This window comes from Arachis ipaensis, chromosome B3, assembly GCF_059453495.1.
Source record: "Arachis ipaensis isolate K30076 ecotype BB chromosome B3, ASM5945349v1, whole genome shotgun sequence".
Classification (NCBI taxonomy): Eukaryota; Viridiplantae; Streptophyta; class Magnoliopsida; order Fabales; family Fabaceae; genus Arachis; species Arachis ipaensis.
In genome coordinates, this window is record NC_142438.1 from 79287867 (window position 1) to 79309521 (window position 21655).

The 21655-nt window shown below is 32.9% G+C and overlaps 1 protein-coding gene and 2 long non-coding RNA genes across 3 annotated transcripts; 2 read left to right on the top strand and 1 right to left on the bottom strand.

The window, feature by feature from the left end:
• Positions 1-5795: 5795 nt before the first annotated feature.
• Positions 5796-10210, bottom strand: LOC148571267 (uncharacterized). Its single transcript, XR_015907637.1, has 3 exons — positions 9930-10210; positions 9369-9698; positions 5796-5964 (listed from the first exon to the last, which is right to left on the bottom strand). It is a non-coding gene; the product is annotated as an uncharacterized LOC148571267 (long non-coding RNA).
• A 2630-nt stretch (positions 10211-12840) lies between these two features.
• LOC148571268 (cysteine proteinase inhibitor 1-like) lies at positions 12841-13352 on the top strand. The gene has a single exon (XM_088509932.1). It carries the CDS (start codon positions 12901-12903, stop codon positions 13249-13251), a length of 351 nt encoding a protein of 116 aa, XP_088366058.1. The 5' UTR covers positions 12841-12900; the 3' UTR covers positions 13252-13352.
• Positions 13353-14797: 1445 nt separating this feature from the next.
• LOC107637545 (uncharacterized) lies at positions 14798-16392 on the top strand. The gene is made up of 3 exons (XR_015907589.1): positions 14798-15330; positions 15471-15526; positions 15927-16392. It is a non-coding gene; the product is annotated as an uncharacterized LOC107637545 (long non-coding RNA).
• The last annotated feature ends 5263 nt before the right edge of the window (positions 16393-21655 follow it).

Here is a 21655-nt window from a genome sequence, read left to right on the forward strand (position 1 = left end):
AAAGGAAAGGTGAAAACCGGATCTGAAGGCTGATTTAATAAGGAGGAAATTAGAGGAGCTAAAGGAAAACCTCAACCCTACCAAGGGTAGATGGGAGTCTGAAACAGAGCAAGCGAATCAAAAGTAATACGTGGTGGTGAGCGGGCATTTTCGTCATCTTAGAGCTAAGAAACGGAATGATAATCTTGTCGTATTCAAGAATATGAATTTTAGAAGAATTGTGTCATGGCAGTTTTGGACATCTAGAAGACTAATGCTTGGTTTGGTAAAGCTTTTCGAAGAGGTGCTTGTGCTTTTTAAAAGCTCAAACTCCTCATTTTGTATTTGGTAAATAAAAAAGATCATGTGCTTGTGCTTGCAGCTTTTAAAAGATCGGCGTACTTTTGAAAGCACCTAAGATAGAGCTTTTTAAAGTTGGCTTGTGTTTTTCAAAATTTAAAAGTCTAATATAACCTCATATGTTAACTAATTTTCAAATTTAATGCTTGCATTTATGTCTATTATAGTATTTTTAAATTTTAAAAGCTATTTTACCAAATGTAATTGTTGTTGCTTGTGATTATTAAAAGCAATTTTTAATTTGATTTACCAAACATAAATGCTATAACTTTTAAAAAACCATATTTTAAAAGTTAGCTTTTATAAACTACTTTTAAAAAGTAAAAGCTTTACCAAACTAAGCCTAAAAGTTCGTCTCAAAAACAGTAGTGCTGAAAGGGATAAGGCCCATTGGGATAAGGCAACACAACAAAAAAAACCCAATAAAACTTTTCAAATTCAATGGGAGGCATATTTTATTATTTATTTTCGAATTTTTAGGCCTTTATTTTAAGTTTGTTTTGTTAGAGTTTGTTGAAAAGTTTGATTTACTTTTGATTTGTTTAGTAGTATTTTTAGGGATTTTAAATTTAAATCAAATCTGATCTAATATAATAAAATCAAATTTGATTTGAATTAGTTATCATATCTTTAGGATTTTAAAATTTAAATCAAATCTGATCTAATCCAATAAAATCAAATCTGATTTAAATTAGTTATCCTATCTTATCTTTTAGCTAGTTTGTTAGGGTCTATTTGAATACCTTTGGTGAGACAATTTACATCACTTTGATGAATAAAATTTTCTTAGTGCTTTATGCACGTTTTTTTAGTGTGATTAAGTGAGGTGAGTAATTTGCTTCGCTTGTTGAATGGAGAAGATTGAGGGATTCAATTTTCACCCTAGGTTGTCAAGGACAAGTTCTTTGAAGGTCTAGTAGGAAATTCTTTCCGGTGACTTAGTTTGCTAAGAACAAGTATCTTAGAGGTCTAGTAGAAAAACTTTTATCTATCTTTTATATTTCCGTTGTGTCTCTTTATGCCAATAAATTCCTCTTCTTGATGCCGTTCTTTTCCCCCTTCCATTAGGATTTTAATACTTCGAATGTATTAAACCCCAAACATAATTCTTATCATCTGGTATCAGTTACTTGTAGGTAAATTTTTATTTATCTGCCTACAGAGTTAAAAAAAAACGAAAAAAAAACAAAACAAAAAGAGTCGCAAAAAAAATGTTTGCGTATTAAGATAGTGATAGTGATGATGAAGGAAGCTTATATCAGTTGCAAATCCCTGCATTTAAAGGAAGGAATGATCTTGAAGCATATTTTAAATGGGAAAGGAAGGTAGAATCAATTTTTGCAAATTGCATCATTTCAGAGGGAAAAAAGGTTCTATAAGCCAATTTTTCCTCTGAAAGATGCAATTTGCAAAAATTGATTATACCTTCCTTTCCCATTTAAAATACGCTTCAGGATCATTCCTCCCTTTGAAGGCAGGAATTTGCAACTGAGAACCCTTTTTAGCATATGAACTTCCTTCATCATCACTATCGTAGTACGCAAACATTTTTTTAAGACTCTTTTTGTTTTTTTTAACTCTTTAGGAAAAAGAAAACTAATGAGACTAAACAAAATTCTAGAACGTGCAGATAAATAAAAATTTACCTACAACTGTAACATACCAGATGATAAGAATTATGTTGGGGTTTAATACATTCGAAGTATTAAAATCCTAATGGAAGGGGGACAAGAAAAAAAGGCATCAAGAAGAGGAATTTATTGGCATAAAGAGACAGCGAAAACATAAAAGATAGATAAAGATTTTTCAACTAGACCTCTAAGATACCTGTTCTTAGCAACCTAGGTGACTGGAAAGGATTCCCTATTAGACCTTCAAAGAACTTGTCCTTGACAACGTAGATCAGAGGGATGAAAATTGAATCACTCAATCTTCTCCATGCAACAAGCGAAGCAAATCACTCACCTCACTTAATCACACTAAAAAAAGTGCATAAAGCACTAAGAAAATATTATTCATCAAAGTTATGTAAATTGTCTCATCAAAGGTATTTAAATAGACTCCTAACAAACTAGCTAAAAGATAAGATAAAATAACTAATTTAAATCAGATTTGATCTTATTGGATTAGATCAGATTTGATTTAAATTTTAAAATCCTAAAGATATGATAACTAATTCAAATCAAATTTGATCTTATTAGATTAGATCAGATTGATTTAAATTTAAAATTCTTAAAAAATACTACTAAACAAATCAAAAGTAAATCAAACCTTCCAACAAACTCTAACAACAAAATAAACTTAAAATAAAGGCCTAAAAATTCAAAATTAAATAATAAAATATGCCTCCCATTGAATTTGAAAAGCTTTATTGGGCTTCTTGTTGTGTTGCCTTAACCTAATGGGCTTTATGAATTGTTGCCCTTTCAACACCACTGTTTTTGAGACGGACTCTTGGTCTTCTAGATGTCCAAGACTGACATGGCACAATTCTTCTAGAATTCAAATCCTTGAATATGACAAGATTATCATTCCGTCCCTTAGTTCTAAGATGACAAAAATGCCCCTTGACCACGTATCAGAAAGCCCACACCAACTAGCCTCATTAAAAGCTTCTCTCAACTAGTTGTAATAGAGAATCATGGGAGTCATACCTCTCCTACTCAGAAATAGAAAGAAGTGAGTCCTTAGCAAGATAAGTCCCCGTTGCTGAAAATCAGTAATAGGTAGAATATAGAACACAAGCATTTTCTGCTGCTCATGGTGCAACTGGAGAACGGGAGAAAATAGGAAGTTTTCAAATTGGCAGCATTCAACAAAAAAACAGAGGTTGCAACAAGAGACCTAAACTGAAATACCTGACAAGGAAGAACACTATTGAGGAGAATAATAAAAATGTTGCTGGTACTAAAAGAAGACAAGAGGAGATGGAGGAATGGCAGGACGGTAAGATGATGAGTAGTAAAATTGAAGCTGTTGATGAAAGAGAGGAGGGTGCTACCAAAATCAGACACCCACATCGATATGAAGATAATGATGTGGAATTGCTGGAATTTGGAAAAACCCCTGGCAATTCACAACATTCAAGGGATCCAAAGATTCAATTTTCCCGAGGTGATGTATCTATGTGAGACAAAACATCATATTCTCGTTCGTAGAGATGCAGATGAGAACGTGTGGATTCAAAAAGAGTTACCATGTTCATCCGCATGGAATGGCAGGAGGGTTGGTTGTTGGATGGATGGATAGAGTGAAATTGGAGATCCAGATGACGAAGGATTTCTTTATATGGGTTTCAGTAGATGACCAAGAAAGATAGATCACTTGAAAAGTCTTGGGAGTTCACCTAAGCAGTATAAATCAAATCTGAGAGAATCCATATGATAAACTGCTCAACATACTCAATCAAACAGGAGATAGATTTGTAGTTATGGGGGATTTCAATGCAATATTGACAAACAACGAAAAGGAGGGCGGCAGAAAAAAATCTCTATAATCTATTAAGAGTTTTCGGAGATTTATTAATAGGAGTGATCTGATGGATATGGGTTTCACAAGTGAAAAGTTTACTTGGTGGAATCACAGCTGTCAAAAAAGGGCAATCAGAAAACGGTTAGACCATACTTTAATTTCTAAAAAACTAAGAGAAGAATATCCAATGGCCATTGTTGCTCATTTAGAGGACTCGGGATCAGATCATAGGCCTCTCGTGCTGATCACTAATTCAGAAATAATGAAAAGTAAGAGGAGGTTCAAATTCCAAGAAAGACGGTGTGAGAAAGAGATGGTTGATAAAATAATTAGAGAGACTTGGCCAATTTATATAGAAGGATCTCCTATGTACCAGCTGTTTCAAAAACTAAAATTATGCAGATAAAAACTGGTGAAGTGGTAATCTTCTGGTATGAATAATAGTAAGAAATTGATTATGAGATTGGAGGACAGGCTCACGGTTTTGAAGGAGCATCCGGAGCTAGTTGAGAAGTCTAAAATTTTACAGATTGGGGATGAGTTATTTGAAGCCTATCTTAAAGAAGAGAGGTTCTGGAAAAAAATCTAGAGTGAAGTAATTGCAGTGTAGGGATCAAAACACTATAATTTTTCATTCCTAGAATCAGGCCAGAAACAGAAAAAATAAGATATGGAGGCTAGAAGACGAGAATGGGTTATGGTGTACCACACCAGAATCCATAGGGGCGAGGGCTCAGAGATACCTTCAGGAGTTGTTTTTAGCAGGGGATATTCAAGACCCCTCCGATGTGCTAGGTGATTTAAGGAGAAAAGTGTCAGCTGAGACTAACCACAATCTGACTAAGCCAGTAACAGATGAAGAGATCAGAAAAGCTATTTTCTCCATTAATCCAGATGCTGCCCTGGGAGATGATGGCTTTACAACTAAATTTTTTCAATTTTATTGGGTTGTTATCAAGTCAGAAATGTGCAAAACGGTGAAAAACTTCTTTAAATGTAACAATATTATCAAAGGTTTCAATCATACTCAAATTTGTCTCATTCTTAAGATCCCAAATGCTATGTTTATGAATCATATTAGACCCATCAGCTTGAGTACGATTTTCTATAAAATTATCTCTAAAATCTTAGTACATAGACTCCAGCCTCTCATGAATAGAATCATTAGTGACAATTAGAGCACTTTTATCTGAGGACGCTTATTAGTGATAACATTATGGTAGCTCATGAATCCATGCACTTTCTTAAATCTAAAAGCTATGGTGATTATGATTTAGCTTTAAAGGTTGAGATAAGTAAAGCCTATGATAAGGTGAAATGGAACCTTGTGTGGTTTGTTATGAAAAAGTTGAGTTTTTCTGATAAATGGATTAATTGGATGAAAGAATGTGTGTCTACCATCTCTTATCCTGTTGTTGTGGATGGTTCTCCTATTGTTTTTTTTTAAACTATCTAGAGGGCTTTGTCAAGGAGATCCCCTCTCCCCTTATCTATTTATACTATATGCAGAAAGTCTTTTTTTTTTTTCTGTTCCACAAAGAAGAACAGAATAACCTATTTCAGGGACTTTAGTTGAACAATAGATTCCCCTCTATTAATCATTTACTATTTGCAGATGACTCGCTTCTTTTTTGTTAAGCAAACCAATTCAACTGTACAAACTTAATGAATACTTTATGAGTTTATGGTGATCTCAGTGGCCAGAGGATAAACCTTAATAAATCTGTAATTTTCTTCAGTAAAAACACTCCTCAGTAGAGTAAACAAGACCTGACCAACATTTAGGTATCTCTAATGTGGGTGCACAAGACAAATATCTAGGATTATCTTCTACCATCATGAGATCAAAGGCAGAGACCTTTGCTTATGTCAAAGACAAAGTTGCAAAAAAGCTTAATCACTGGAAACGTTCTTTTTTTGTCGGCTAGTGGGAGAGAAATACTGATAAAATCTGTAAGGACAATCATTCCAATCTACACACTAAGTTGCTTTAAGCTTCTAGAATCTCTAATTGATGAATTGTAGAAAATAATAATAATTTTTTTATGGGGTCAGAGATAAAATAAACTAAAATTACATTGAATTGGTTGGGATACTTTGAGTAGACCAAAAGATGAAGGAGACATGGATTTCAAAGATCTAAAGGCCTTCAACCTAGCTGTGATAACCTCGATTTTCGAGTACGCAAGATCTTTTCTGAAGGCACGGATTTCTCCTGAAGATCAGTAAAGGGAACACCTCTTATATATCATAAATTATTTCAATCCTCATTGTCATTATGTCATCCTTAAGCTAGAACCTCTTCTGAGGCAAGCTCGATAACGCAATCGTGAAGAACCTAGTTTTTGAACCGTATCGGTTAGGAGTTTTGATTCTGATTTTCGTAAATAGTCTCAGTTTGACGAACTGGACTTGATTCATGAGAGAAGAGAGATAATAGTATAATATTATCATTATATGAGTATTAGAAGCTGCTAGAATGATATTATAAGGTTACCTGGTCTGTTTTAGTTAAAAACAGGAAATCGGTTTAACCGGGTTCACAGTTTACTGGTGCAGCTTAGCACCAGCACTCTCTGATGACTTTAGCAATGCTAAGGCCTCATCATACATGTTCTATTCTCATATTAAATATGTTACTAGTGTCATTTATGCTAGTAGCTCAGAAAATAATTTTTAGAGATATTTTTACAAGTGTTCCGATACACCTAGTTTTAGTAGTTATATACCAGAGATATTTTAATATTATTTTAATCCACCCCCAAGCCAACCAATCACAACTTACCTTACACCCCCAAGACCTCCAAGGCTATCTCATTTCTTCATTTTGGCCGAAAATAATAAGAGAGAAAAGAGAGAAACTTTCATGAACATTTAATCTTCAAAGCTTGATTTCTTCTGAACTAAAACTCAAATCAAAACTCCGATTTCACCAAAATGATCCTCTCTTCTTCCTCTACATAACCATATAACATATCAAGGCTGGAAATAAGGTGAGATGGCTGTCTTCCTCCCTCTTCAATTCGGTTTTCAAAGAAACATGCTTAAACATGTGTTTTCTTGATGTTCTTCCTTAGGAATCATGCTTAACTTGACTTGAGGGCCAAGAAATGTTAATTTCCAGCAACTCTAAGGTGAGAAATCCCTTCCTAACATGCTGAGTGAGATTTGGTTAGTTGGGGGGTTTTTGGATTTAAAGTTGTTCTTGATGTGATTTAGGAGGAAAAAGTGCTTAAGGACCACCTGAAAGTATAAGCGAATTAGGAGCAGCAAAACTAGGTGGGGTTTGACGAAAATAATCTCGATTAATTGTGTTTGAGATGTGTGATTATGATATGATTTGGTTATGCTTGAAATGGATTGTTTATATGAGTAATTCTTGTTGAAATTTTGGTGAAAATTTGATTAAATTTGATGAAATTCAAGTTATGAGTTTGTGTTCTTGGAGCTGCTGGAAAAACGAACCCTAACCCTTAAATTGGGATTCAATTTGTGTTGTAATCAAGGCAAAATATGGGGCTTTAGTGGATACAATTTTATTTTGAATTATGGTAAAGATCCATCGCTGAAAAGATTGAAAAACGGGTGAAAACAAAGAAAGAATCTGAACAATTTATGAAGAACACGAAGAACACTTTGAGTGTGGTGAAGAACAATTAAGAACACCTTTTTGATCCATTAAAGGGCAAGGAAGCAAATATTTTGGTGTTTGGGGGGTTATTTGGTAATTTCTAAAAGTTAGGGTGGTTAAAGTAGAAATATTAAAAGTTACGGGTGGTAAAAAGTAAATTTTAAAGGTTAAAAGTTAAATTGGGGTAATTTTCGAAAATTTAATAATAAAATAATAAATAATAATAAAATATTAAATAATAATATTTAATTAAAAATAATATTTTAATAAAAAGAATAAAATAATACGAAAAAGCAATTTTCTGTAAAAGTTTTAGAAAGACAACTTTAAGCGCAGAATCTCATAATTACCTTCATAAAACACCTAGGGAGTGGTAATAACATGTTAATGAGGCAAAGATAAATAAAAGATAAAAATTTAAAGAAAAGATAAACACCAAAGAAAAGTCTGTAAAATTTGTATAGTATGATTGAACAGAGAAAGAAAGAGGTATTGCATAAGAATGTGAAAGTGATGATGAATAATGAGAATGATTATGTAATAATCTGCTGCAGAGAGGCAGTCAGATAGATGGTAGTACGACCACTGAGAGTGCTTTCTTGGGATACTTAGCTATAATGCTATTCTGTAAGTCAGAGGACTCTTACAGAGGTATCGAGAAAACACAACTAGCATATATTCATGTAAGTCAAAGGACTCTTACAGTGAGTGTGTTGAGCAGATATAAGTTAACTAGCTCTGCCATGCAAGTCAAAGGACTCTTGCAGGGGTATGCCTCACAAGTCAAAGGACTCTTGTAAAGGGCATTACCAACAGGGAAGCCCTACTTGGTCAGAAGACTCCGGGTAATGTCGGGAGCGGGTATGTAACCGACAAATGAGCTCATTACCTGCACTAGAGCTAGACATGCATCATACTTGGTTGTGCATTTTCTCTATTATGATTGTTGCATGAATGTATGCTTTCTTTGTTTGTATTTTATTCTTTGTGTTTGTGTTTGTGTTATTTTTTTGTATTCTTCTGTTTGTGTTCTGCTATCTGTTTTCTCTATCTTCTCTATTTATCTGCTAAACAACACAGAATTAATGAACTTAACTAATAACCCCGACCCTACTAAGAACTCCCCAGTTCTTACCCCTTCTCTCTCCCTTCCCCCTTCAGATGGAAGCATGAGTACCCCTCCGTAGTTCGCTGACGATTGTTCGCGAAAAGGATTCCGCTCTAGGTAGTCTTCTGAGTCTAGAGTGAACTCCATTATATGTTTATATGTATATACTGTGAGACCAGCCATCGTCTGCACCCCGTTTGTATGCGAACTCTGACCTAAATCCTGTGTACGAGACTCCTGTTATGTGGCTACTTGATGAAATACTAGAGAGACGCTCTTTGACGACGTATGATCGTGCAGAGGAGTAGTAGACGACCTACCACCTTTTGATGACATTCGACCTGACTCGTGTTTTGAAGAATTAGAACGTACTTTTCCTCGCTTTAGTAGTCTAGAGGGACTAGGCGAGTATAGAGTCTAGACTAGCCTGGGTGCCAGCTTAGGGACTTCTTGAATAGGTCAGGGCCCGTGATGTTGTATGTATATATATGTATATTGTTATTATCTAGCTATATCTAGAGGTGTTCTAACTAAAAGTCTATACTCTAATAAAGGCTGGATCACTGAATGTTGTTAACTGCTTGTGATGTATTTATGTGTGGTTGCTTATAACTGTTGTATCTGTTATTATTTGCGAGTTGATTGGTGAATGATTCCGAGCGTTAGACAAACGTTATCGAAAAAAAAACCTCAAAAATTAACTACGTTTTTAACAACGAATCAGGCTCATATGATAAATAATAGATAATAATTAGAAAGACAAATTGGTAGCGCTCAATTTTTGGTATGATCTAGACATATTGAAAATTGGGTCGTTACACTAGCAATGTTAGTTAAACAAGGCTGATAACTACTAACAAAATCACATTCACTCTTCTATAAGATATACAAAAATAAATACTTCATGCTTACCTCGTTCTTAAAAGCTCAAGCAGGAAATAGACCATCCTGAACCTGGAGAAACCTCCTGGAAGGAAGGAAGGTGCTTGAAAAAGATGTTGAATAGCAAGTGTCAAAACAGGGATTGTAAAGTTCATAGATGATCCATAGTTGGGTTTGAACCCCCTTTTCAGACTCCCTCCCAATGAAGCTAGAAATCTTGATCTCTTCTGAGTGAAACAACTTCTAGATGCATTTGAAAATTAGAATCTACAATTGATTCAAGAACATTTCAACTCAGAAATTACAATTCAAATCGGTTAAACTTCAATAGATGAAGTAGAAAACTCCCTCACCCGAACTCTAAATAATTTAGAACAATATACTATCAAATTGGGATACTCCAAAGTATATCATTTCTTCCACCCCCAATTGACCTTCTTCTAAAAAGATTTAAAGAAAAAGGAATTTGAAAATCTGTTTGGAGTTTAAAGTGCCAACCTAAAATTCGTACTTTTGTTTGGAAACAACTTCATAACGGACTGGCAATGAAAGAGAAACTCCATGAACACCTTCTTCATGCTGGTGAACAGTGCCTCCGTTGTATTACTACTCCGAAATCAGCACTCAATACAATAGTTTTTTGCTCTCAAATAGTAAGTGCCTGGGACTACTCACCTTTGAGCAGCTTGATCCCCAAAACCCACAGTTTCAACCTTGGCAATGGTAGATAAAACTTGTGGAAACATTAGTGAAACAACCAGACTTCAAGAATAACTTAGCCAGAGTAGCTAATATTCTTTGGAGAGTATGGATCGACCAAAATCTTTAGGTGTTTGAAGGCCAACGTAAGCCGATTAGAAAAATTCTATCCCAAATCTTATACTTTGCTAATGAATTCTTTAAGGACCAGAGACACCACCACCAATTTTCTTAATTCACTTTTCTATTTTATGTTTTTTCTTTCTAAGTTTTTTTTGTCTGATTCTACTTTCAATTGGAAATATCTTACTTTTCTACTATGTTTGTATTCTGGTCTCATAGACAAATGTATTATTTACTTTTTTTTTTTACAATAAAATATCCAATATTTTTGATAAAAAAAAAGTGACTGACTCAAAATTTTAAGCCATATTATCACAAAGTACTAACTAAGTTTGTTGATAAAAATGATCAAATAATCGATCCACAATTAAAGAGATCATTATTAAACTACAACTAATTAATAATACATAAAATTATCATTCTACTAAGATCTTTACAAAAGAGCACAACAAACAAGAATAAAAACAAATGGAACCACAACTTATTCACCATCAATAAAGATCACAGAGAGCTATTATGACTAAGGATGGAGCTTATAAATTACTATTCAAAATATGATTTTAAATTTTGAATTACAGTTGAACTAAATCATAATAAGCAAATGTTTAGTGGTCAAAGGTGTTGACAATTTTTTTTTCTGGTCTTGGCTCTTCAGGTATGAGGGATTTTTGTCCTCTATTTTTTTTTCCAACAAAGTCCACAGTTACCTATTAGCATTTGGTAACAAGGACAACCCAAACCCATGCTATTTTGGGCTTCAAATTGCTTGAGTACCACCAATACATTACTGAGTACACTATCCTTTTTTTTTGTGACTGAGTACACTATCCTTTTGTGTCTTCTTTTTTTCCTTTTAAAAAATATTATCCATATCCATTAAATCATTATTTGATTTGATTTTTTATGATGATGAGAGAAAATTTTCTATGCAAAACTAATTTGACAATAAAAAAATTAAAAAATGATATCAATTAAAGAATGAAAATTTTTATTTTTAAAAAATATTAGTCCAACAATCGAAGCCTCAAACTTTTTCTTAAATTAATATACAAAAACAAAAAAACATGTTAGAAATACTTTTATTAAGAACTTAAACAGATAAAACGAAGTATATACAAGTAATTATATTTCTAATAACATGCTTTTTTGCATAAGAAAACTTTGTTGTTTTAATTTAACTAAATTTTTTATATAAAATTTTAATGTCATATTACAAAATATTTCTCTAAAAATATTTAAATTAATAAAAAAGACAGATAAATAATTATACATATATGACCAAAAATCAAAATACAAGAAAAAGTTTTTTATTTTTCTTAAATTTCAAACAAAGGCAAAGCATGTGATAAAAAATTAAAAATATTAACAAGGCATGCATTAATTGAAATGAAACGACTAGCTTAAATGCATACGGGCGAGGCTAATTGCAATGAATAATTATTGTGGGTGACATTAGTGGATTCCAGAAAGGTTGTGAGCTAGTAAGTCGTAACTTGTGAGTTGAGTTTGGTAGGTGAAGCTGAGTGTCTTCATCTGTGACTGTAGTTACTGTGGGCTACCAGCACATGGTTCCCTAATTTGCGCCGTGTCTTTTTTGTTGAGTGTTCAAAATTTCCAATATTATTTCTTCCATATCCCATCATTTCGAAATAAATTATGATATCCTAATTCCTTACTTAGCGTGTTGAATTGGCCCCATGCAGGTGTCCCCTTCCTCTTGTGACCAATGTCCTTTCATATTTTAATTATAATCGAAAATGACTGACATTACATTTTGTAACTTAATATCATTTTATTTACACCAAAATAATATATAAACATTAAACATTTTGAATATAAATATTCATTGATTATTAATTAATTAATTAATTAAATAATTAAAAAAGTTTTGTTGTCCGTGTCTATCCAAATCACATAGTTTCGTACTTTATCCGATTCATCAAATCTAGTGGCAAACAGTAGCCTTTAACCAGTGCCAAGTGGACACCAGCTAAGAAACATGCGTATGTCGGTAGGTTACTCATATCTTCAATTCTTCAGGTTACTTCACCTTGTTACATTACACAATTATTTGTATTCTTTATTTTTTGATATTTTTATATAATTAACGAGGTTAATTTATAATATTACATACATAGTACAATGAGAAAATATTTCGAAAGGTTAGAAATTTTATAACATGCTTAGGGATTATTTGATAGCTAAGGTCAGGGCATAAATGATCTTTTATTAGTCACTATCATTCCTTTTATAATATAATTATTAATTGATAAGAACTCTTTAAATATCAGAGAATCAGTTATATTACCGTAACAAAACTTAGCTTGGTAAAACGACAAAAAAAAAAAAAAAGGGAAGTCTTAAGCAATAAGTAAGAAGTAAGAAAATATGAAAACTGTGTTTATTACTGATGTACTTCCGAAGAATAATAAATTGAAGCATTTACTTAGTCACCAAAAAAAAGTTGAAGCATTTACTTAATGATGGACTCGTAATATGAATGAAGTTTGTGGGCAAATTATTAAAGCATAGGCACACGCTTTACCGTTACCTTATTATCCTCTCTCTCTCTCTCTATAAATTGCAACCACCCCGAACCGCACTCTTCGTTCACACAATAACACAAACACTTAGTCTTCAAGTAAGAATGGCGATCACGAGGCCTCACCACGTCATCATCCTCTCCGTACTGCTCTTCGCTTCGATCTCAGCCTTCGCCGCTCTAGTCGGAGGCTGGACGCCAATCAAGGACCTCCAGAACAACCACCACGTGGCTGAGATCGCAGATTATGCAGTCTCGGAGTACAACAGGCGTTCCGGTGCGAAACTGAAGCTGGTGAAGGTTGTTAAGGGAGAGAGTCAGGTTGTTGCTGGAACAAATTACCGTCTTGACCTCAAAGCAACTGACGGATCCAAGACTCAGGACTATCAGGCTGTCGTGTGGGAGAAGCCATGGGAACATTTCAAGAATCTCACTTCCTTCACTCCTCTTCATTAATCATATAGTCATCTTTGTTAGTATTTTAATTAATAAAAACTCTTATGAGCTTCGTGTTATTATTATTGAGTATTATGTTATAATAGTGTATTATATTGTTATTTCGAGGTATCAGAATTATATTCATTGCTTTGTTTTAGGGAAAATTATAGAAAATAGAAAATAGAAAGCGAGATTGGCGTTGCCTAGTTTAGGTTGCTGAACGGTTCGATTCCATTTGTTCTTTTCCCAACTGAATTTCGTTGTCCTCTACAGTAAGGGATAATGACGTATTTATTATTTTTAAAATATAAGAATTAAAAAATAATTTAAGAATAAAAATTTAACTAATTAAAAGTTGGTTTGTTTTGCTTATTCTTAACATATTAGATTGGATTGTGATTAGTTATAATCCGTTCAATTGGAACCTATATACTTGGAATCTAAATAAAATGAATAAGAGAAGTTCTTTCCGTCAATTTCTCTAACAAACTTAATGGGTATTAAGATTAACTTGTCAACAACTGTTTATAAACACAATAATTTTATAAATACACAATAATGCACGATCTAAGTGAGACAAAGTACACTATTCACTCTAGATATCATAAACGTTTGGAGTACTGGAGTACTACGAAGAACCGATGTATACTTCGATGGATTTTTCCAAATGTTTGTAATTTTATTGTGAAAAAGTACAAATAAAAATTATCTTAAGTACTAGAAGCATATGAGCCTAAATGCTTTTATTTTTGTCACGAGCTCAAAATCTTCTTAAAATGATTTGTTCTCAATTTTTGGATCCTCTTAAAAGGCCGAAGTTTAGGCTCGGAGTCCCTTTCAAAAAGTTGGGTTAAGACTTAAAAGTCTTACATAGGCATTATTATTATATTATTAGAGATGTGATTGGTTTAATCAAATTGTTGGCAGAATAAAATTTTGACTTTTTTTTTTGTCATTAAAATTTTGACATTTTGAATCTTACACCTTCTCTGTCCAAAAACAAAAAATTTTACACCTTAAAGGCAAAGTTCTTACCGGCTTTACTTTTGGGTTAACACAGTTTTCTGTTGGTGGGTAATACTATTCTTATTTCCTTGGGCCTCACTGTCCCTCTCCCTGAATGCTTTGAGATAACAGTCAATTTTGTATCCGGCCCAACAAAATTTGATATGAGATTTCACCTTTTAATTAATTTAATTTGTGAGTTTTAAACTAACTTATGTATGGCCAAAAAAAAAACTAACTTTTCAAGTCCCAAAAAAAAAAAAAAGAGAGAGTAAGTTAATTATCTCACTGATTCATTTAAATAAATATTAGAATTTTAAATTTTTTCTTGTATAACAATAACTTATTTGATTAATAACAAACTCTTATATAGAACTGTCACATTATTACTATTACTACTTGTACTTAAATATGAGTTACCAAAATAATAAAATCTCAAACTACTTTTATTTTGATGTGTGTAGATTTAGGAGGATGTTTTTTGTTTGTCTCCCATTGACCACATTGTTGGAGGGTAAATGTATAACAGAGACATGAATAATGGCTATAAATAATTAAATATCACAGGGTAGCGAATTCAGAAACTAAGATCAAGATTCACCATTCACCGTTACCTACTCTCTTTCCTCTCCAATAAATAAATTTCCAACCATCATGCATAGCCCTACCAAAAACCACAAAACACAACACAAATTCAAATCTCTTGGCTACCAAAAACGGTTACCAGCCATGAGAAATAATGGCTACTACCTCGTTTTCGTCCTCGTTGCCCTCCTCTCTACTTGTCTCTCCGGCATGGCTGCTTCTCTTGGCGGCCACTGGACGGCCTTGAAGGACGTTGATAACTATCCACATGTAACTGAGCTTGCAGAATTTGCGGTGACAGAGTACAACAAGCAATCTGGGAAGAACCTCAAGCTGGTTAAACTTGTGAAGGGCGATATGCAGGTTGTTGCCGGATTCAACTACCGCTTCGTGTTGGAGGCCAAAGATGAATCTAGATCCAGTAATTATGAGGCTGTTGTGTGGGAGAAGACATGGGATCATTTCAAGAGTCTCACTTCCTTCACTCCTCTTTCTTAGCATCAAATGGTATTTGTATATATTGTATTGCACTTTTATTGTCTTTTAGACTAATTAAGGGGAAAATTACTATATATTAATTTTTAAATTTGGATGAATCTTCTTTCAATTATTATTATCCTCCATCGCTATAAAACTATATATTACAGGGCAAAGGTAGTCATTTTGACAAGAGAAATGCGAAAGACAAGAAGAAAGTATACAGGTATGTAGAACGCACATAATGGAACTTCATAGGTAAAGTAGAGAGGTTTTGAGATAATTTTACAACTAGATACATGACAACACTATCTGGTACTCATCCCGTCCTTACCCGCTCAGAGCGTGCTTTTAACGGGTTGGGTTTAGGTAATACCCACGTCCTATTCACCCCCCAATATATATATATATATATATATATATATATATATATATATATATATAATTAGTAAAATGATTAATAATATTATATCATATTTAAGTTTTGAAAAAATATAGGTAGATAACATAAATAAGCCAACTTTTTAAACAATTTTATTTAATTATTAATTTTAATAATTATTAATTTTTAATTTATTTCATTAATTCAGAATTTGCTGCATTAATTACGTAATTTGAAATTGTAGGATTCAGTGCAATTACCCCTTTTATCACTGTCATTATCATTAAATGTAATTCAACGTGTGTATCGCTCTCACTCAAAGCCCTTATTGCCGCTGCTCCAGTGCACCGCCAGTCAAGCCTCTCTAACAATGACGTCGTTTCCTCCTTGGTCTGCCTCAGTCTTGCCTGTTGGTCCCCCATTCTTGCTTGTTGAAGGTTTATTCCGTCCGTCGCCTCTTCTTCTCGTTCCGTCGCCGTCCTTCTTTCGTCAACGCCGCTGCCCACCGTCCCGACGCATCTGTACTGCCGAGCCCCCATTCGCGACACTGCGAGTCCCCACCGCGCAAGCAACGCCATCTAAGATGTCGTCGCCGGTCACTCTACGGCTCTTCTTCTTCTTCTTCTCCTCCTCCTATTTGGTTTTGAATGATTCTTTTAATTAGTTGTTTATGCTTCTTTTTCCTAAATTTCGGATGATTCTTTTTATTAGTTTTGGATATTTTTTTTAATGTTTTGTATGTTTTTTTCTTAGGATTTGGATGATTCTTTTTCCTATGTATATTTTTTTCTTAGAATTTGGATGATTCATTATCTTATGTTTTAGTGTTTTTTTTTAGTTTGAAAGTTTTTTTTTAAAAAGAAAAATTTAAATAATTAATAATTAATGACCATTACATGCTTGTTGGCTTGTTGTTGGTTATACCCCTATTAGTTCTCTAGCGGATCTCTTAAATTTTTACTTTAATTTATGTTATGTATATAATCATAGTTGTATAAATTTTGAAATTTAATTTTATTTATTAAATTTTAATCATTATATGGACGAGTAGGAGCGAGGCGGGTACCCGCAAAGACAGATTAGGGTTTAACTTTTTATTACCCGCAAATAAGAGTAGGACGAATTCTATAGAATTATTGTAGGGTAGAGCAGGATCGGGTAGAACAAAAACTTATCACATTTTCACCCCTACATGTAATGCACTAAACTTTGAGAATACTTATACCCTCTATCTAATAAGTGAAACTAAACATTTTTTGGTATTTTTGAATAAATCAACCAACATTTACTATGTTATTAGAAACATTTGCTAGGTAACCAACAAGGATTGCAGTCAACTAGCAATTATTTTTTAATTTTTTTTGAGACACTATAAAGGACACGCTGAATAGCGGTGATTTTTTTTAGGGAATTGCAACGACTGCAAAATAACATACCAGCGGTTTGGCAATCGTTGCTGTTTAGGGTATGGAAATTTGATTTTGCGTCGATTTTTAAGAACCGCTGATATAACCCTCACTGATTAGGTTGATGATTTTGCGGTTGTTTATTGCCGCTATTTTAGTAAGCGGATTTAAAAAATAATTTACGACGGTTACACAATTGCCGTAAATTTGTGTGTTTTTTAAAAAATTGCAACGGTTTTGAACCGTTGCAATTTTATATCCGAGCTTAAAAAATGACCAACTTCAATAGTTTATACCATTTTTTTTACTATAATTTATTTTTTTTATATCATATTTATTAAACTTGAGATATTAATATAAAAAATATTAAATAAATAATATTAAACTTGTAGATATATAATTCTACAATATTAACTAAAAAAACACTTATTTAAAAATTATTTACTCAAAAAATATTGAACAATGCAAAATTATTATGCTAAAAAAATTCTATTAGCTACATCAAAGCTTTTAGTTGATGCTTTGATCAAATTTTAAAGTAAATAATCCTGTCTACAGATCTAAACCTTATTTTGGAAGGAAAGTGAAAAAAAAAGTAAAATTTGAATAAACAATGCTGTTAACATTTGCTTCCATTCTGCCATAGTTAATGTACATGTAGTAGTAATCTATTGAATAAACAATGCCAATTAGTAATCTGTTGAATAATTTACCAGATTAGATTAGACTAAGTTCAACAATAATGAATAACATCTTTTAACATACCTTACTTGAAAGACGTCAGTTCTAGGGCCATAGCACAGAAGAGTATCATAACATGAAAGTATGAACCCAATATGATGATTCTAAAAAAGGACAGTGGACATCAATTACAAAGAAATATATAATCCAAAAAAAAAGGAAATTATTGTGCAATATTAAAAACTTTCAAGTATTGATTAACTTTATTTGAAAGAACCTGTATAGACAACCATTCATATCTCACACATAACTCAGATGGATAGATAGAGATATATTGGAAAGCAAGTCACAAACATAAATGAGAAAAAAAAAAAAGAAGAAAGAATGCAAAATAAAAATTATTACTTCTATTTCCTCATCACATGAATTATTAACAAAATATCCATAAAAAATGATAAAATCACAAGAATGTAAACTTTATGTTTTCTCTTTGCTCATGCACCCACATAAATATTTATGTCATGATAAATTAGCAAGCAAGCTCCTTACTAAAAATATCAATAAAGTATAAAGCAAACAAAAGTAGTTACCTTTAGCATGACATAGCCTCAACTACAATTTTCAAAAAAAAAAATAAAATAAAAAACATAATATAAAGGTGCTAAATTTTTAACAAGAGATTAAATCTGATACATTTATACTATTAACAATTCAAATTATAGCTATGCATGGAATTCTATTACAATAACACTATTTTTATTGAGTCATATGTTATTTACCTCTGCTTCCATAGCACGGAGTTCATTGTGCCACTTTAATCCATCTTCAATCCATCATTCTAATAATGGTCTTCCCTGGTGAATAGGTGGATAGACAGCAAAGACTCATGTAAAAGTGAAGGTCTAAGAAGATATTCCATACTAATATTGATTTATCAATGAAAGAGAGAATGTGGAAAAGCCAAACTAGCCTTTGAATGAAATTATAAAGATAAAAGGAAATTAATGTTTGTTTATTTTTTCTTATAAATTGCACAAAGGAGTGTGCAATACCTACTGAATGCTCTTGTAAGACAAAAAAGCCATTTAAGCTTTGTGAAAAATTTTAATTGTTCCCCGTAAGTCAATTATTAAAAAAATTATTATAAATAGCCAAGTTTATTATGCAAGAACAGCTCACTCACTGACAAGAAGTGCTATTATTCTACTGTTGCAGTAAACTATTTTCTTTTACATCATTGAATTATGTTCCTCTGCATCTCAAAATAAAATAAGTCTATGCACACAAAAATGATAAACAATCATACATAATTGATGACTAAATGTTACGGGCTAACATACTTTAAAACTTATATTGAAAAAACTCTCAAATCAAGAGCCCTTTGCCTTCATAATATTTTCATCCAAAACAAATCAGTTAGTAAAGCAAATATATTATGATTAGAAACATAACTTCCAATTGCAATGCACAAATTTCGTTCTCTATACCTATGGATATAATCAAGAAAAACACATTGATGTACAAAATTAGCAAACTAAAGACAAATACCTTTAATCAGATAAGATAGCAGTTATGAATTGAAAATAGCATTAATTAAACATAAACCAACCAAAGAATGATAAAATGATTCCAGTTCCTTATACATAAATTTCAATAACAGACTCACATTAAACTCTAAGTATAAGATAACAACCCATTAAATTAGTAAATCGCAGCTCACAGTAATAGACATTATTACGATAATAGTTACCAAAAAGAAAAAGCAATTAAATAGATAAAAAAAGCAAAAGTAAAACTAGTTTCATAGTTAATAAATTTTTTTAGAACAAATCAAACACAATAGTGGATGAATCAAGCATAATCAATCTTTTGATAAACTCATAATCACAGCATAATTGGTACCATTAAACATACACTAGTTTTATAACAAAACAGAATAATCGAACTAAAACTTTAAAAGAGGAAGAATCATACAACTGTTTTTTAAAATCCATGAAAATAAAAAGTTGAGCTCCTCCTTCTTTCACCGAAAAAAACTAACAAACAATTTGTGTGCATATTCCATAAAACACAAAAATGCACAAGATAATGAGTTAATGTTATATCTAAGATTCTGGGAACAAAAAATGAAGTCAAGGATGACATCGTCAGCGGGTGGGAACTGCGAAGAGGATGATGGCAGCTGCAAACTGATTGGAGGGTGATTGCAATTGTGACTGCGCAAAAGACCATGACTACGCTAAGTGAGAGATCTGCATCACACAGGACGACGATGGATTGGTGTCTGCGAGGGAGGGCAAGAGAGAGAGGAAAACAGGGCAGAGGGTCAGGGGCTGAAGAGCTCACAATGCATAATAGGACAGAGAAAATTAAGGAGGCACCGAATGCAAGAGAATGGAGAGGTAGAGATGAACTGGGACACAATGGTATGGATGTGGATCAGTGGAGGAATGAAGGGTGATAGATGATCAGGAAGGGCACAATGAGACTGCGGCGAATGAGCTTGCAGTGCAAGTAAAAGGGATTCAGAGAAGAGAGCCACGCCAATATATAGATTTTCAATTCAGAGAAAACATATAGAGAAAACACTAGGGGTGGGTTTTAATTGATAAAGGTATTTCATTTAGCAGCAGTTTGACTCCAAACAGCCGCTAATTCTAGTGATGTCACTACGCACGCATCCCAAACAGATGCACAACCGCCGCAACCTTGTCATTTAGCGACGGTTTTGAACCGCTGCTATATAACCGCCGCAAACTCCCGCATCTAATGGCGTAATAAGGAAACATGAATTCAAACTTTCATTCATGAGAAACGTCCAAAACCTAATAAAAAAAAAATCCAAAATCTAAAAAATTCAAACAATTTTAAAATTTCCAAAACTCATCCAAAATCATTATAAAAATTTCTAATAAAAGAAACATCCAAAATACAACAAAAAAAAATCTAAAACCTAACAAAAAAGAGATATCCAAAATCATTTAAAAAATTTTAAAACATAATAAAACGAAACATTAAAAAAATATTGAAAAAAGAACCTCCAAAAACTAAGGAAAAAACATCTAAAACTATTAAAAATATCCAAAATCTAAAAAGAAGAAACATCCAAAATATAAAAAAAAAATATTCGAAACTTATGAAAAAGAAACATCTAAAAGTAGTAAAAAGAATTATCCAAAACAAAAAAAATAATGTGGCCAGAGCACGGCATTTTTTGGATGTGGCAGCGCACAACATTCTTCTTTCTCGTTGACCATTCCGTTGCAATTCGCGGTGGCGTGCAACAACAACAATGACATGCACGACCCTCGGTGGTTGACTTTGGGAGAGAAGGGTGTAGCGTGCGGCTATCGGAGAGGGTGTAGCATGCGGTGGTGAAAAGAGAGACGCAAAGTAAGACAATAAAAGAGAGGTGCGGCATGCGATTGACAAAGAGAGACGTGGCATGCGATTACGAGAGAGAGAGATATAAGAATTTATGTGTTTTTTTCCCTGTGAATAGAGTTGGGCATGCGATTGACAAAGAGAGACGTGGCATGCGATTATGAGAGAGAGATATAAGAATTTATGTGTTTTTTTCCCCTGTGAATAGAGTTGGAGTACTGGGTGAAATTAGATTAATTCTTTTTTATTGTTGTTTTTCTCATTAGACTTTTTGTTCCTTAATTAATTGCAGTTGGTTGCACCATTAATGAATTTTCTCTGTCTTTTCTATTTAAAATTGTATAAAGGTGAAACTCAGGTATAGTCAACTTCACGTGAAGTTGATACCTGAGAGCTGTTAGATAATTTAACTGATTTGACTAAATTTTCATCTAACAACTCTTAGATATCAATTTCACGTAAAGTGAACTTCACCTAAGTTTTCACCTTGTATAAATAGTAA